This window comes from Protomyctophum bolini (assembly GCF_963924005.1).
Source record: "Protomyctophum bolini genome assembly, chromosome: 8".
NCBI classification, from domain to species: Eukaryota; Metazoa; Chordata; class Actinopteri; order Myctophiformes; family Myctophidae; genus Protomyctophum; species Protomyctophum bolini.
Genome location: NC_137869.1, coordinates 19,958,586 through 19,975,041, shown reverse-complemented (window position 1 = coordinate 19,975,041; position 16,456 = coordinate 19,958,586). Strand labels below are relative to the sequence as shown.

Below are 16,456 nucleotides of genomic sequence, written 5' to 3'. Positions count from 1 at the left end.
AACGCGGCGGCTTTCCTCTCCCTTTCAACCAGCAGTTCTGATCTTTTAGCTCTGCTCGATGGGGGAAGAAACATCGCCGAATAGCTTCTAAAGTAAACCAATACAATAAATAACAAATCTACCTCATTAATATGAAGTTGGCAAGCGATGTCAAATGACTCACAGTCACCGCTGATAATTAAAACCGCACACTCTTTAATTCGCTTTAATTAGTGAGAAGCCTGGGGTTTGCGTCGATCCGCGTACCTTTGTTGTTGGAGATGCCTGCTCTCATGGTGGCTGGCAGAGGAGCTGGACGGGCTGATGGGAGAAGTGTGATCGGCGTCCTGGTGCCGCTGCTGGCCGCCGTGGTGCTGCTGTCAGCCGGAGTGGTCTCTGCCATCCCGGAGGAACACGGCAAAGCGCTCCCAGAGCAGCCCCAACAGGAGGTACGAGCCACGATTTACATTATAACCTGTATAAAACAGAGTTGCAATTTGCAACTGTGATGCACTCTTTCCCCCTCCACTCTACACCAAATAGCTTGTCCAGAAATAGCTGATCTACAACAAGCTCGCAACAGAATAGGGAAGCTGGAGTTCTTTGTCGGCAAGCGACATTGTCGTATGTGCTTGCCTGCCCTGCAGTGCTGTGCTGCAGATGCTAGGGCAGGTCAGACAGTACAACGTGGCTCTGATGTACTATTTAGTTGAATCTAACATCTGAGTCGACTGTCGATGTCAAAACTCAAAAGGACGCAGCCTGGTCTGGGTGACATTTGTGGTGATGTCACCTGCTGATGTGATTCAGATGGCATACAGAATGTATTTGTTTACCGGCTAGTATCCTGGTTATTTTGAAGAAAAACAAAGTACCCTGCCTTTATTTTCTTCTTTCTAATTATTTGATCGGCCCAAAACATTGTTTGTCATGATTTGTCACAACTCGAGTTGGCTTTGTCAGTTTGTCCCGCGGCGTAGACGTCTTTACTTTTTGAAAAGCCTATGGGGGAATGGGGAATTATTTTCCTGGGCCACGTTCTGAAAGGGGGCGGAACTGATTACTCTGCTTATAACCGAAGACACACCCCGCCCTGACACTGACAGTAGTTAAAGTGACAATTCTGAGCCATATTTCACACCTAATGAAAGCTGAAAGACCATTACTGCATCAAAAGTAATCAACAAGATAACAACAAACTATAAAAGATGGTCAAACATTGGCCAAATAATGAAAGAGGCAAAAGTTGTGACAACGTGAGCTTGTAGATCTGCTATTTTCACAATATTTATCTATGGAACCAACTAACAGACAGCCTACTGCATTAGCTCCTACAATTCCAAGTGCTTGTCGGGGTGGGGATCCCAGTTCACATATGATACTACAAATAGGATTTTTTTGGGAGTGTCGCGGCTTGAAAAGGTTGAGAAACATTGTTTTTGAGCGTTTTTGTGGCTTTGTGTGTAGGCCCCCCTCCCCCGTGATGTTGTGTGGCAGCCGCATTCAAGTCAATGGCAAAATTGGTCAATGGTATGTCTAGTAATTGCCCAACTTTATTCTGTGTAAACGTTTTAAAAACGCCATTGATAATGATGAACATTTATGTCATCATGTCCCTAACAAACATTAAATGCCATTAATAATAAAGATAATTTAATGTTTGTTTTACATCACCATTACATCACCTAATCAACATGAGTTAGACTTTAATATATTAGCGCCCCTCACTTCACATGGGTGTGATTTCTTTCTCCCCACTTAGTCTTTCTTCCAATTGATTCCCCACCCGGCTTCCCTCCCCCAATCACAATTATGTTCGTATTAGACGCCTGACAAGGCCAGATGCACCACGGTGGACCTACAACATTCGTGGTGGTGGTCTGTGGTGGTGGTGTGCCACCCGAGAGTGAGAACCATTGGTTTTAATGGACAGTTTTTTTTCTTTTCAGAAGGTGCCGAGTCCCCATCCCATAGGGCCGGTGGTTAGTGAAGATGACCCCGGCAAAGCTAACATGGGCTTCATACACGCCTTTGTGGCGGCCATCTCTGTCATCATCGTCTCGGAGCTGGGAGATAAGACGTTCTTCATCGCTGCCATCATGGCCATGCGGTACAACCGGCTCACTGTGCTGCTAGGAGCCATGCTGGCACTGGGCCTCATGACCTGCCTTTCAGGTCGGTACAACTTAGTAGTAGTAGTAGTAGTAATTAGTAGTTCTGTGCTGAACCCAAATATTCTAGTCACTTTATTTGTTGACCAGGATCTCCCAGGGCTCTTTTTTTCACTCTACATCAAATCTCTTTGGTTAAACTATCCTATCAACAAACTCTCAATGCTTTGTGAGATGGTAGATCATTAACGACTCGTACTTTGTTGACTGGGTTCTCCTGGGGCCAAATCTGTCAAATAGCTGATCTACAAGCTCACAACACGTGGCGTTGTGAGTTTGTATATTGGTTATTTCCAGTGTTCTATTTCATGTCCTGAATAGAGATACAAGGGTTCATGTGGCTTAACGTCACTACAAACGTTGCGACTCACTGAGCTTGTAGATGAATAATGTTCGCCTTGAGTAGGGATGCTAGGGTCTATGTGGTTAATATGACTACCTCTGTATCTTACCTGTAATATTTTACGTGTTTTGTTCGATTCCCCCTCTCAGTGCTGTTTGGCTATGCCACCACCATCATCCCCAGAATATACACGTACTACGTGTCCACAGCTCTGTTTGCCATCTTTGGCGTGCGGATGCTGAGGGAGGGCCTGAAGATGAGCCCCGACGAAGGGCAGGAGGAGCTGGAGGAGGTGCAGGCGGAGATCAAGAAGAAAGATGAGGAGGTATGCTGTACACATACATAGACATTTTAATGACTTCCTTTGAACGAAAACGTGCTACAGTACATGTGTAGAGGCCTGAAAGAATGTTTATTTCATTCACCTGTTTTATTCCCATCGCTGTGCGTTCCTCCAAACACAGCTGGTTTTGATTGCAGAACTACTCCAGACCAGACAGTATATTACTCATTTTAAACTTAATCAGCACACTAAAATATCGATCTGAAAACATAGCTTAGAAATAAGCCACATAGAACACATGCTGATATCCACCATATGTCAGTCAGACTTGTAAACAAAGACTAGACACCGATGTATCTAACGTCCCATAGCCTGAAGGGATGCAACTCTGATTGGTTCAGAAACTGAGGCTTCCGTTTCAGTCTGAAACTACAAAATAAAATGCCCCAAAAAGTCATTGCACTCTCACTTTAAAAGTATGCCATACCAACAATGCCAGGCGCCAGAGTATTTATTAAGCACCCCTTGTGGACAAATTTGCAGAGAGCAACCTACAGACTTTCAGGAAGCGGGGGAAAAATAACCTACCTGTGTTCCATTGGATCCAATGTAGTTATTTAGTCACAAGCTCTTGTAAATACTACGGGTTAAATGTTTATATAGCCCACATACATAACTATTTTTAAATGAGCATAAATAACAAGCTCACAATGCGTGATGTGAGCTTCTAGATCGGCTTCTTTTGCAAGACACACAAACGTTTTTTCCCTGACAGTAACAATAAGCACAGAGCTTCTTAATACTTTATGCTGGGCAATTTTTCTGAATAAAGGTGCTAGAGTGCCAAGCATATGAAAAGCCCCACCTTCCATTTCCCCCCAAAACCGGAAGGTGAAATCTCATTGCGCTAATAGGTCTGATCTCTCTTTAGAAGCGTTAATATTCTAAACAAGCTGCATGATGACTGTGTCCAGACCAGAACAGAACATCAGCGTTCTGATCAAAACCATGGACAGCGTTGTAGATTCAGAGTAAGAAAAGAGGAAGATTGTCGGCCCATAAACCAGGAAGTGAATGGCTGCGTACAAAACAAAACGGCTCCGGAACGGACGAGCAAGGCGTTGCGTAGCAACAACCGCTGTCAAAGAATTGATTTTAGCAATCATGTTATGTCATTAAAAAGGACCTAAAGATGTGTCCACATGTCCTGGGCCTCTTACGGGTGTAATTATGAAGACTTGTAGACACGTCCTGGGCATCATAAGTGTTAAGTTTCACACTCTGGTTTGGTAGAAATGGCCTTCTCTCATCTTTTTGACTGCCACAGTACCAGCGGAATAAGCTGGCCAACGGGACATCGGACGTGGAAGCCGGCACGGGGACCACCCTGCCTCAGCGGAAATGGCACAGCTTCATCTCACCCATCTTCCTCCAGGCGTTCACCCTCACCTTCCTGGCAGAGTGGGGCGACCGGTCGCAGCTCACCACCATCATCCTGGGCGCCAGAGAGGTCAGTCGATCTCTGTAGGGCTCCATGTCATTCTAATCTCAAAGCTAAGCCCCATAAAGTGTACAAGAAAGATCTACAAGGTTTTTCCCACCTGCCCAAAACAGTGATGCCAAGTTGAAAGGGGAAACTCTTTGTCTGACCAAATAAATACCATTTTCCCAGGATCCTTTTGGAGTGGCAGTGGGTGGTACACTTGGACACTGTTTGTGCACAGGACTGGCTGTGGTTGGAGGAAGAATGATTGCCCAGAAGATCTCCGTCAGGACTGGTAAGATAGTGGTGATTCTGGCTTGTTACACAGCTAAAAAGTTTGGAAGTGGTTCATTCAGGTACAATGCTAGTTCTTCTGGAAATTATTTGTGTCTCTCTGTCTCCTCAGTTACAATCATTGGAGGGATCGTATTCCTGGCCTTCGCCTTCTCTGCCCTTTTCATCAAGCCAGATGCTGGATTTTGATCAAGCAAAAAAAAAGACTCAGGCTCACTTTGTACATAATTGTAAAGCTCAACTCTGTTCCTGTAAAGAGACTGTACTCTTGACTCTGTGTGGTGTGGATGAGAGCTGCACTCTCATGTATGTGTGACCGACTGTATGACTAGTGTGTCTGTGGCCCTTCAACCTTTTTGGACATGCCTCCCTCACACTAGAAACAATATTGTTTATTGGGTCAGTTTAGTTTGTTTTCCAAAGCCTTGTTTATTATCTTATACAAGCTGACTACGTTCATTTGCCTCTTCAGCACAAGTCCAAGAGCGGTCAGGTGACTAGGGCCGTAGGCTGATTGGAGGCTGCTAAAGATCACAGAAGGAAGATAGTGTTGAACTATTAACGACTCTCTTCCAAACATTATAAACGGTCAAAGCTTAGTTATGCATTACTACCCATTTTCTCACTGACCACCATTGAATTTGGTAAAGGGTATGGCACTTCTTGCCACTGTGGCTTTAAAAAAAAAGTCCAATAAGTGGTCCTACTTTTCCACCCTTTGTATTAGATGAATTACCATAAATGCCAGCCGTGTACCCAAACGGTGCTTCAGTGGTGTTCATAGTCTGGCCTAGCAGACCTTCCACAAATTCTTAAGTGTTTTTCTTTTTTATGTGAAGCAGTGAAAAATTTATTTGGTTTATTTTATATTCATAATCGTACTTCACTGCCAACACAAGGATGGCCTTTTAAAAATGAGTTCCCGATGAGACTGCCTAGTCTCACCTTTCTCTAAAAGTGATTTGTATTTATTTACAACTTTGGCGCAAGGAGACGAGTTTAATTTGTTTTTCCTTGTGTTTGTAAAAGTACTGTAGACAAGGTATGAGTGGGGGATATTTTTAAATGTGCAGGGTGATACTACACTGTCAATATTTGACGGGTTGTGCCCAGCTGTGAAACATGTCTGAATTCTGTTTGACACGGCTGTACAGTTGATTGATCCAATGCCTGACACTATTGCTCAATAAACACCTGTCTTGTGTCAACTGCATTGCAAGACATTATTGTTTAACACGGTTACTTTACACCATCAATGTTTAAGGCCTAAACCCCAATCATACGTAGTTGTTAAACAGTGTAGTGCACAGAAAATACCAGACTGCACAACACATTGTGAGCTTGTGGGTGTGTCTTTTTCTCTAGAGGGTATGCACATCATACCCAGAAGTTATGCAGGAACGGCAAAAAGCTACTTTCTGGCCTTGACGCGAGCATGGTTCCTTCCTCGGGTTGAGTACAGAGTGACGTAGAGGGTGTGCTGTGACTGGCTGTGATCGACAGCCTAACCTTAACCTCAGTAAAACTATACCCAAACCTTAACCTCAGTAAAACTATACCTAAACCTAACCTCAGTAAAACTAAACGCAGTGGCTTCCAAGAACCCAGAAGAACGACGGAATTCGCGGAAGATTTCCGCAATTTTAAATTTCCACAATTTTCAATTTCCGCAATTTCGGCAATTTTCAATTGCCGCAATTTCAATTTCCGCAATTTCCACAATTTCCGCAATTTCCGCAATTTCCAGCCTAACCTTAACCTCAGTAAAACTATACCCAAACCTTAACCTCAGTAAAACTATACCTAAACCTAACCTCAGTAAAACTAAACGCAGTGGCTTCCAAGAACCCAGAAGAACGACGGAATTCACGGAAGATACCCTCCTCGTGGCCTTGACAGCCCATACATCCAAACGGAAAAGCCCATCTGAATGCATTAAATGTCGTTAAACACTGATGACAGTCATACAACGGAGCATAAAATAAGCATAAGTCACTCCTAAAGTAAAGTCTTCATTGTGGCTGCCAAAACAAACAGAACAGAGATTATGATTTCATACTTGAGTATTATTTTCAAATTTGAGTAAGGGGAGCAAATGTCCAATACATTTGCTTTAAAAGGTTCAATTATGTTTTCATTTAAGAATGGTGGTCTGGCTCTTGAAATAAGCAGCATAGTGCAACAATTGAGTGGGGGACACTGCATGGTTTAATTAGATCATGTGATGATCTATTCCACACCAGAGGGTGTATATGACATGGCTACAAATGGAATGTTTGTTCTTGGTGTGATTCTTGCGACAGTCAGTGTATCCTACAGGTGAACAGCAGGTGGCAGCAGAGGGCCGGTGAAATCACCGCCTGTGCCAACATTTGCTAGTCTTTCAGGTAGGGCTGCAAACTATCATTTTCTATTAATTATCGTTTTGATTAATCGAAAATAACAGATTTCACCTATGAACATACCAAAAATATTGATTATTAAGCCATTACAAAATTGAACTACCGATTACGTTTTTTATAATCGTTTGTCCGATTAGTGTTACAGCCTTATTTGCACCGTGCACTGTGCTGGTCGATTTCATGAGCCAAACGAGAACGCCACACAAAAAGTTAAATGATGGAAAGACAAGAGAACACCGATAGACATTCAGTTTCTAGCGTGTAGTACATCAGAACTACAAGAACATTGAACATAAGTCTCCTCACACACAAACATACTGTAGGGCGTTCCAAAACAAGTGCCATCAACCATCTTTGGACCTCTTTGGATACAAAACATTTTCCCTCATCTTCAAAACCTGATTTATACGTGACTTATACGTATTTATGTCGTATGGCGGTCTGCTTCACCGAAAACAGCAGATCTACAAGCTCACAGCGCATCATGATGCAGCACGTTGTGAGCAGGTAGATTTGCTAATTTCAGCGAGGAACACTGCCATATAACAGTGTATAAATAATAATGAGTCTTTTGATTTAAATCCCAATATATATTTTTTTAAATCCAAGATTGACAGTTTCATTTTAAGACTTTTTTTTCTTCTTCCCTACTGGGTAAACAATAAAATGAACATCGTGTGGTCTTTTTGGACAAAAGTATTTCCGTCAATCAATATTCCTCCACAAATAAAAATAATTTAAATTGAGTGAAGAATTATAATTTATCAGTTTAAAAATATAAATCTTTTAAAAATATTTAGAGACCAGTTTGAAATGAGTGTGTATTTTGCAATAACCAGGAAGGTGAGAAGAAACCCAACTCTTGTATTTTTTGGGGCAAATCAATTCAACAGTCATCATGTGTGTGTCACAGTTCGTTTAAAATCCTTCACTGGAAAACACAACATTATTGGAACATCATGGTCTTTGTGTGTTTGCACGGCATAAACTGCAGGGCAATTACAGTGTTTGACGTCATAGTTTTATCTATAGCTGAGGTCTATTTTGGCCATAGAAAAATAAGCTATGTCTATGCTTTATGGTTATATATTTAATACATAATACATTGTGCAAACGCCTCCGTTGCTGTACATCTCTCCCATGCTATAAGTACTATAATGATATTTAATTTACATTCATTCAGGTATTGCACTACCTAGCCCAGTCCAGAGTAGGTCTACGCCGTTCAGAATAGTGATCATCTACGATCACTCAAGGTTATATTTCTGTAACTAATAGATACAAAAAGAGGTGCTGTGACACAAGTTAGTACTGATATGCATTATAGCACCACAGTGCATTTGAAATGAATGGCTATTTTCTGACTAACAGGTCCATATTGTAAGATCTAACAATATGCAGCCAGCCAACAGCCAAGCAATAGGCACCATTTGTTTGTGACATTGGTTATTATGATACTTCGTTCAGTGGTTCTCAAAATGTGGTCCCCTCAGGGTTACTTGAGGGGGTTTCAAATTTATCCTTACAGGCCTGTAACTCTGAGTTTACAAATGGAACCAAATGGACCCAGCGTACTCTCAAAAGAGTTGCTATTGGGGGGGGTCCTTGAAATAAAATTAAAAGTTTGACAACCACTGATATAGTTGAAACGTGAACAATAAATGAAGGAGGTGGCTTTGCTACGACACAATGCAACATTTTGACACTGAACTGATCAGCTAAAGCCCTGTTGGCTGAAAGCAGCTCCAAAGAGAAGTTACAACAGACTTTAACAGTACTACACAGCACAACCAATGACTTCCCACCACAAAACTTCAAACACAAAGCAACATGCAAACCATTTCCATCACAAAAAGAGACCAATAACAATTTGAGCGGGCCGGGTGCTATTATAATTCAAATACAAAACCAGACACGCTCTGAAATGATTGTCAAAAACATCCAAATGAATCTGTTGAGAATGAGAAGTTGTGTATGACAGTGTCATGAATGTGATGCGTTGTGAGCTTATCGATCGCCTATTTCTGGCGCACAAGCAGCGGCGCTGAAATCTGGCTTAAACTGTAAACCGTGACCTTTGCACTAAATTGAACATTCTCCAATATCTAAAGTGCCATTCCACAGAGAACAATGTTCCACGTAAATTAAGAAAAGAAACACAAGCGTCTTGTTCCCCCAGAAACACTTAGCTGCGTTATGAGGCAATCTACAGTACTTGCCAACCAAGTGGTAGCCCTTAGAGAATTGAAAAGGGGGAGTACACATAATGTATACATAATGCACACGACAGCTGCACTAAACTCCCATGGAAAACTCCATGACATCTCAGAACACCATTCCAAACACCACCACCAAGGCAAACTTTAATACAGGCCAAACACCTAATCAAAACCCATACAGAAACGCAAAGTTACCATCCCCCTGGGCTTGTGAGTATTCTATGCAGAGCCAGATGCGGCTATAGTTGTTGAAAACATGGGAGAACATTTCTTCCCTTATCTATCTGGGACTCAGGCCCAGATAGATAATATGAGCTGGTAAGAGGCGACGTGTGTGTGTGTGTGTGTGTGTGTGTGTGTGTGTGTGTGTGTGTGTGTGTGTGTGTGTGTGTGTGTGTGTGTGTGTGTGTGTGTGTGTGCGCGCGCGCGCGCGGGTACTCATAAGAGAAATGAATTTGTTAGCAAAAGTTAGGCTTAAAATTGGGATTTTTTTCAGGTTAAGCCTGATTTATACAATCTTTTAAAAATGACATTCATGAAATTGCCGTTCTAAAAGGTGGATGTCCTCACAAGTATAGTACTATGTGTGTGTGTGTGTGTGTGCGCGCGTGCACGCACCCCCCGTGCGTATGTACGTGCGTGTAAGATACCCTAGGGGTTCTAGTATGCCAAAGAAGGACTCAACAATTGAGGGGGTTACATTTAGAATGTCTTCAATGGCTTTATGTTACTTGGTTAAGAGAAACAGGTATGACTTCTGTTGTCCCCGCTTTTATTGAGTAAACTGAGAAGTCTGTCCCTGCAGCAAATTGTTAAGTGAATAAATATAAACCTGATAGGAGATCACAGCTACCTCATGGGAACTTGGGAAGGGCAATCTGCTTTTAGCCATTTGCCATCAGAGCAATGGGTGGTATATGCTTACTGTAGGTGAGACACCCACAGTGGTGGACAGTATAGAATTGCATTTACTCGAGTAGTGTACTTAAGTACATTTTCTGTACTTCACTTGAGTATTATTTTTGGATACTTTCACTCCACTACATTTCAAAAGACAAATATTGTACTTTTGACTGCCATTACATTTCTAGGAAGGGGAAAAGTACATTATAAATTAAACACTTAAACCCTATTAAAATAAATAAAAAAACTAGACTTTCAAGCTCACGACGAAACGTGATCGGAGGCGTTGTAAGCTTGTAGATCTGCTATATTCAATATTGTTTTGTGTTGTTTAAAATGTCAAAACACCAATGCATTGATATTACAAAGAACATGTATTTTGTAATTTTGAAAAGTTACAATTTTGTAAGCCAATACTCTATACCGAAAAGTCCAAATTTAGAAATTAAAATTAAATGAATGCAGTCTAACCTATCCTGTGATAGGGGGGAGGGAGGGAAAAAGTGCTGATAATATGACTGCTATTGCCATACCATATTGTAGTAAAGCATCTTACTATCTTTGTACTGAGGTAGAACCTCTATGGGGCACATTTAAAAACAAAGCTCCTGTAAAAGGTACTGTGCTGATGTTCATGCATTATATGAGTAAGAAAATCAAAGAGAAGAATTGAAGAATTAAAAAGCCATTAGTTAATTCAATATTACGAGGAACAACTACGCATTATAAAAAAAGCTAAGTTTAAATTGGCAATGTTTTTGCGGGATACACACCTACCCCGGCAGACTGGATTCACTTCATTAACTGAATCAGTGACAGATTCAATTACCGACTTGTACGGCGAGTTAAACTCCTCTGCCTGTTTTGCGGCGTAAAGCTTAGCGAGATTCCAAAAGCGTCTCAAAGTGCTTCTAGTGTGTATGTGTGTGTGTGTGTGTGTGTGTTGGGGGGTTTGGGTACATGGATGTTTGTGAGGATTAAACAAACTGTGACACAACCAGCAGCATTGGCATCGTCTGCTATGCAAACATCTAAAGCCTGATTCACTTGGTTGCGTTCCGGTGTCGGCATCAACAAATTGCATCTTCAAGCTCACATGGCGTCACGGTGCGACACGTTGTGAGCTTGTAGATCGGCAATTTTTTGGTGCACAACGCGATGCGCAACCAAGTATAAATCAGGCAGAACACATCCCCTCAGAGAAAAAGGAAGTCCATCAGAGAACATCAGCAATGAAGCATGTTAGCTTCTTTCGTTTTTTCCTCTGAGTACTCAAAAAAAATAAAAGCATTTTCAAAGCTACAAATAACAGACTACACTTATTTTCTGTTCATGCATCATATAAAATATTAGTTTCTCTTTCTTTTTCTCCATATATTTACACATTATCTTACACGTAAATGTTCTGTACAGTTAAAAGTTCAATCTACAAGACCATCTTAAAAATATTTTCTGACCCATAATTACTTTGACATGAAAAACAAAAGGGGAAAACAAAATAAAAAACTGTGGGAGATATTATAACATAAAAACTCCAGAAAGCATGCCATCTGCTGGTTCGAAGGGACTTCTTTGAAGCGCGGACAGAAAGCTCCGGTGTGTTTGCTGGACAGCTCTGCATAAATTATTCCTGTTGAGGCTTGACCAGAGCGTCCACGCCACACACACACTGTCAAGGGCCATCGGGCGGGTGGGGGGGGAGGGCAATGAGCTCAGCCTGGCAAAGTTGATCATGCCACAAACCCGCCCCCGCCATCTCGGAGAGAGTAGGCGCCGCCTTTGGCCCAGCAGGTTCTGGAGCCAGGGTGGCGAGCCAGAGCCACTCCGAGACACGTTGAAGACACACTGTACTCACGTGAAGTTAAGTGCAAAAGATCGGGCTAGGCGGGAGCAGGGCAGACGCCCAGCGTTTCTCCAGACGCGGGTCTCAGTACTGTGCTTTCAGCACATCTCCGAATGAGTCGCCTCCAGCGTAAAAAACAAACAAACAACAAAGTGCCCGGCGCCTGGGTTTGGCTCGATGGCAGACTTTACTGTGGCTGCGTGACCGAACGCTCGTCCGGCCTGTGAGAGGCCTGCTGCTGTAGTTGCTGTTGTTGCTGCTGTAGATGTTGTTGCAGCTGCTGCTGCTGCTGCTGAAGCTGCTGTTGTTGCTGCTGCAGCTGCTGTTGCTGTTGCAGCTGCTGTTGCGACGTGACATTGAACGCGCCCTGCTGTAGCTGTGGGAAGGCAGCCTGCAGGATCAGCTGTGTGGACTGGTTTCCATGGAGCAGCCGAGGAGCCTGGAGCATTCATTCATAATGAATTATGAACTTCATACTATAGTACAATACCGTAACTGTAATAATAATGAGTTTAAGTCTTTACCACAGTCTTTACCACCTTTTGTGCCATGTTTTTGTTTTCTAGATGGTCAGTGTTACATGTCAGCATCCATTTTGTGTCACCACATAAAAAATCCCAACATATTTTTAATTGGATTGTCCACGAATATAAAAAAATTCCTTCTTTTTAAATATTTTCTTTCACATTGTTATAATGTTCATTTAATGTTCGATTTAAGTTATTTGACTATATATTTTTTAAATAAATTTTAAACAAACACTCCTCTCTCTCACGTGTGCCAGTGATGAGTGATAACCCTCCTTTGTGCCGATGTTGGCACAGTCTCAGTGGTGCCTAAAGTTGCCTACCCCTGCTTTACCTGTGTGTGTGTGTGTGTGTGTGTGTGTGTGTGTGTGTGTGTGTGTGTGTGTGTGTGTGTGTGTGTGTGTGTGTGTGTGTGTGTGTGTGTGTGCGCGCGCGTATGGTTGCATTCCGATGCTGCTGTCACTTGATTTAATTGATTGTCATTGTTTTGCTGCTAATTGATGCAGCAGGGCCAGCTGCACAAAGACAATGATTCTATTCTACTGCTATTATCCTTCTTAAAATGTATCCCACGATTTTTTTACCCAGTGTCAATTATCTAATGTAATCCTGGGCGCTACACTTCCTCTGCCAACCTGGGGAGGGCAGCAGACTGACATCATGCTTCCTTCTATGCATTCGGAGTCCAAGCTACTTCTTTTCACCTGACAGGGGGGAGTTTTCTCAGCCGGACATAGCGCGTGGAAAGAACACGTTATTCCGACCAGTTCCTTCCCCCCCCCCCCCCCATCAGGCTGGCCAGGGGGAGGTAGTTTAGAGACCAGGATTACTGTATGTTTTTTGTGAGAGTACCTACCCTAGGGGACACGGGGAGAACATGCAAACTCCACACAGAAAGGCCCTTTCGCCAACCCTGCCTCGGGTATGGGCATTGATGACGCAGAGGAGAGAACACGCTCTAGCTGTGAGGCGACAACACTACCGACTGTGCTACTGTGCCCCTAATTCTGCTTCTATTATACCTGCTGCAGCGTTAGTGTACCGTTTCTGGCTGGTACAGCAGCCGGATGGCAACCGCGAGGTTCCCAGTACGATCCCGGGCTCCCCCAGAATAGTGTCACAGTGCACAGTATGTGTGAATGTATGAATGTAATTCACAATCTATGTAAAGCGCTTTGGATAAAAGCGCTATATAAATGCACCGTTGGCACAACATCATTTGGGGGTCCGTGGCTAAATACTTAAATCATATTTGGGAGTGCTGGGCATGAAAAGGTTTGAGAAGCTCTGACCTGGAGGAACTGGGCCTGCGGTTGGGCCTGTCCCGGCTGCAGAGCTGTGACCTGCGTCTGCCCTGTCTGGTCCTGCGTCTGCTGCTGCTGGGGCTGCTGGGAGATACTGATGGTCTGGGGCTGGCCCTGCTGTGGAGCGAAGGCCGTCATCACCTGGCCCAATTGGTTCATGGTGAACATGCCGGAGGGGACCATGACCGCCCCGCACGCCATGGGACCTGCACCACCTTGGACCTGCACCACCTTGGTGAGCAGCTGGGGAGCGGCAGAGAACCTGGGCCGGGCAGGGAGAGACAGGAATGGGCACAGCGTGGTCAGGTGTGGATTCGTCTCGGCCATAAGCAGACTTTTCTTTACAGACTTTGTCCGAGAAATGTCCGAGCATGAAAAATGTCTGTCTGAAATGTCTGGTTCTCCAGTTGGGATAGAGGGGGGAAACTACATTCTGGGTTGTGTGTATTTTTGGGGAGACTGATGACAGCCAAAGAAGAAGCATCTGTGCCATTTTATATTTCATGACACAGATGCCATGATATAAGAGCTTGTACATCTGCTATTTTATATCAAATTAAATATTAATATTAAATATCAAAAGTGTTGAATAATTTTGAATTACGAAATAGTTTGAGAACTGCTGATTTAGAAGGCATTTGTAGATTCGGCCTCAGATCTTAAACAAAACCCAAGACCTAAAAATAAACTGCGGGCCGCCCTGAGTGCAAGTGCTGTAGCATACCTGATTTGACCAGAGCGGTCCTGGGCAAATGTAGCCACGGTGGGAGTGTTGGGGCTGTTGTTCTGGGCCAGACTGCTGGCAATCTGAACCACGTTAGCTGGACTCTGCTGGGAGATCATCATGGTGTTGTAGAGGGAGGCGGGCAACACGTTCTGTTGAGGCTGCAGTGTGAGAGGTGACCGCTGAGAAAACACAACACACAACCAGGAAACAAAGTCAATGTCGCACGCATCAGAGGATGAGATTAACCATCCTATTCGCCCCCTATTCTGGGGCAAACATTCTGCGAAAATAGCTCTAACATTCTGCGAAAATAGCTGATCTCACAATGCCAAGAGATTTGGTGTAGAAATACGAGCAGATCAAGTTTAGAGCCTCGGGCAACCCTGGTCAACTAGGCAAGCTCTACTGCAGTGTGTGTGTGTGTGTGTGTGTGTGTGTGTGTGTGTGTGTGTGTGTGTGTGTGTGTGTGTGTGTGTGTGTGTGTGTGTGTGTGCGCTCGCGTGCGTGCATGCGTGCGTGCGCGCGTGCGTGCATGTGCGTGTGTGTGTGTGGTTAAAGCTGTATGTTCCATTGCTATAGTGTGTTCTTTCAGTAACAGGCCAGGGTCTCCCTGTTACATGTTATAGTAAGTAAAAAACTATTACACAGCACCTTTCACAGACAATGACAATGAATTACAGGTAAAAAACAAAAACAAACACATTTCAAACACCCAGTCATTAACAAAAGATACAATATATATATAGGCTGTGTGTGTGTGTGTGTGTGTGTGTGTGTGTGTGTGTGTGTGTGTGTGTGTGTGTGTGTGTGTGTGTGTGTGTGTGTATGCATGTATATGTATGTATGTATATATACACACACAGACACAGTAAAAAACGTTGCAGTGCCATTGGTGTTGTTCTGACCTGTGACAGGGCCTGCTGCTGGGTCTGGGCCTGTTGGACAGCGTGTTGTTGCTGTAAGCTGCTTTGCAGAGCTCCAGCAGAGACCACCTGGCCCTGCAGGGTGAGCGTGGCCCCCTGCTGCTGCTGCTGCTGCTGCTGCACCACGGCGCTCCCCTGAGCCATCTGCAGCGAGCCCAGAGCCAGCCCTCCAGAGCCAGGCTGCAGGAACATCTGACCACAACAACAACAACACAAGCACAGTGCACAGGCGGTGAGGAGGGTTGTGCAGTGTCTTTTGGTCCTAGACCACCGATGTTTTACTGGATATTTTGTCACAATATAATTAAAATAAATACGCTTTATTTTTATATACACACACATAAACCCAAAAAACTTTTTTATAGATACAATTAAACTTCAATAGATGAAAACAATATTTAACCGTTCTAAAGCATCACTATATACGTTTTTGCAATGAATTTTGCAATGAATACAAAATAAAATTGTGTCAATTCTGTATATTAGAGTATGTTGTTAATATAACAATATAACTTTGGTGGTTGTATTTAGTTTGTTGTTGCTTTTCAGCAATGACACACACACACACACACACACACACACACACACACACAGATGGGATAGGATAACACTTAATTCATCTGCCAGGGGAGGGATTCAGAGTGAGAAAAACTGCACAAAGCGTGCACAATGAGTGTAGTGTTCACAGGAGCCTATTGCATAATTCATTGTAACAATATTCATCATATCATCCAGGATAAATTCTGTAAATACCCTGCAGTAAGTGTAATATCAGTAGTAGGCAGGTTTCTGAATTGAAACACAGAGTAGCTAGATAGAAATGGTGCCATAAGGACCAATTATATGAAGATAAGGTTGATAATTGGTGACTTGCTCCTTTAAGTGGTTAATGCTCTTTAGCATGTAGTGAGTGTGTAGTAGGGCATTCATTTAAAACAACACAAGTCGATTCAAATTAGAAGTCACAAAAAAAAGATTTTTTTTAAATATATATTTTTTCAATTGTTTTCCCCATATCATATTTTTTTCTCTTTGTCTGCGTGTGTACAGAATTC

The 16,456-nt window shown here is 43.1% G+C and overlaps 2 protein-coding genes across 11 annotated transcripts in view; one reads left to right on the top strand and one right to left on the bottom strand.

Moving 5' to 3' along the window:
• Nucleotides 1–42: 42 nt before the first annotated feature.
• tmem165 (transmembrane protein 165) lies at nt 43–5,761 on the top strand. Of its 2 annotated transcripts, none has more exons than XM_080769716.1 (6): nt 43–428; nt 1,932–2,154; nt 2,643–2,818; nt 4,104–4,286; nt 4,449–4,554; nt 4,666–5,761. In XM_080769716.1, the coding sequence occupies exons 1-6, from the start codon at nt 261–263 to the stop codon at nt 4,740–4,742; spliced, it is 933 nt and encodes a 310-aa protein (XP_080625842.1). In that variant the 5' UTR covers nt 43–260; the 3' UTR covers nt 4,743–5,761. The 2 variants fall into 2 exon arrangements, with proteins under 2 accessions (XP_080625842.1, XP_080625841.1); XM_080769715.1 differs by having other exon boundaries at nt 1,929–2,154.
• Nucleotides 5,762–6,545: 784 nt separating this feature from the next.
• The window catches only part of clocka (clock circadian regulator a), a 51,256-nt gene continuing 41,345 nt past the window's right edge, over nt 6,546–16,456 (bottom strand). For all 9 annotated transcript variants that reach the window (XM_080770771.1, XM_080770773.1, XM_080770777.1 and 6 more), the window contains 4 exons: nt 15,384–15,593; nt 14,476–14,657; nt 13,740–14,013; nt 6,546–12,359 (listed from right to left, as the gene is read on the bottom strand). In XM_080770771.1, coding sequence (XP_080626897.1) covers nt 12,108–12,359; nt 13,740–14,013; nt 14,476–14,657; nt 15,384–15,593 — 918 coding nt within the window. In that variant the 3' untranslated portion in view covers nt 6,546–12,107. The remainder of the gene's footprint in view (nt 12,360–13,739; nt 14,014–14,475; nt 14,658–15,383; nt 15,594–16,456) is intronic.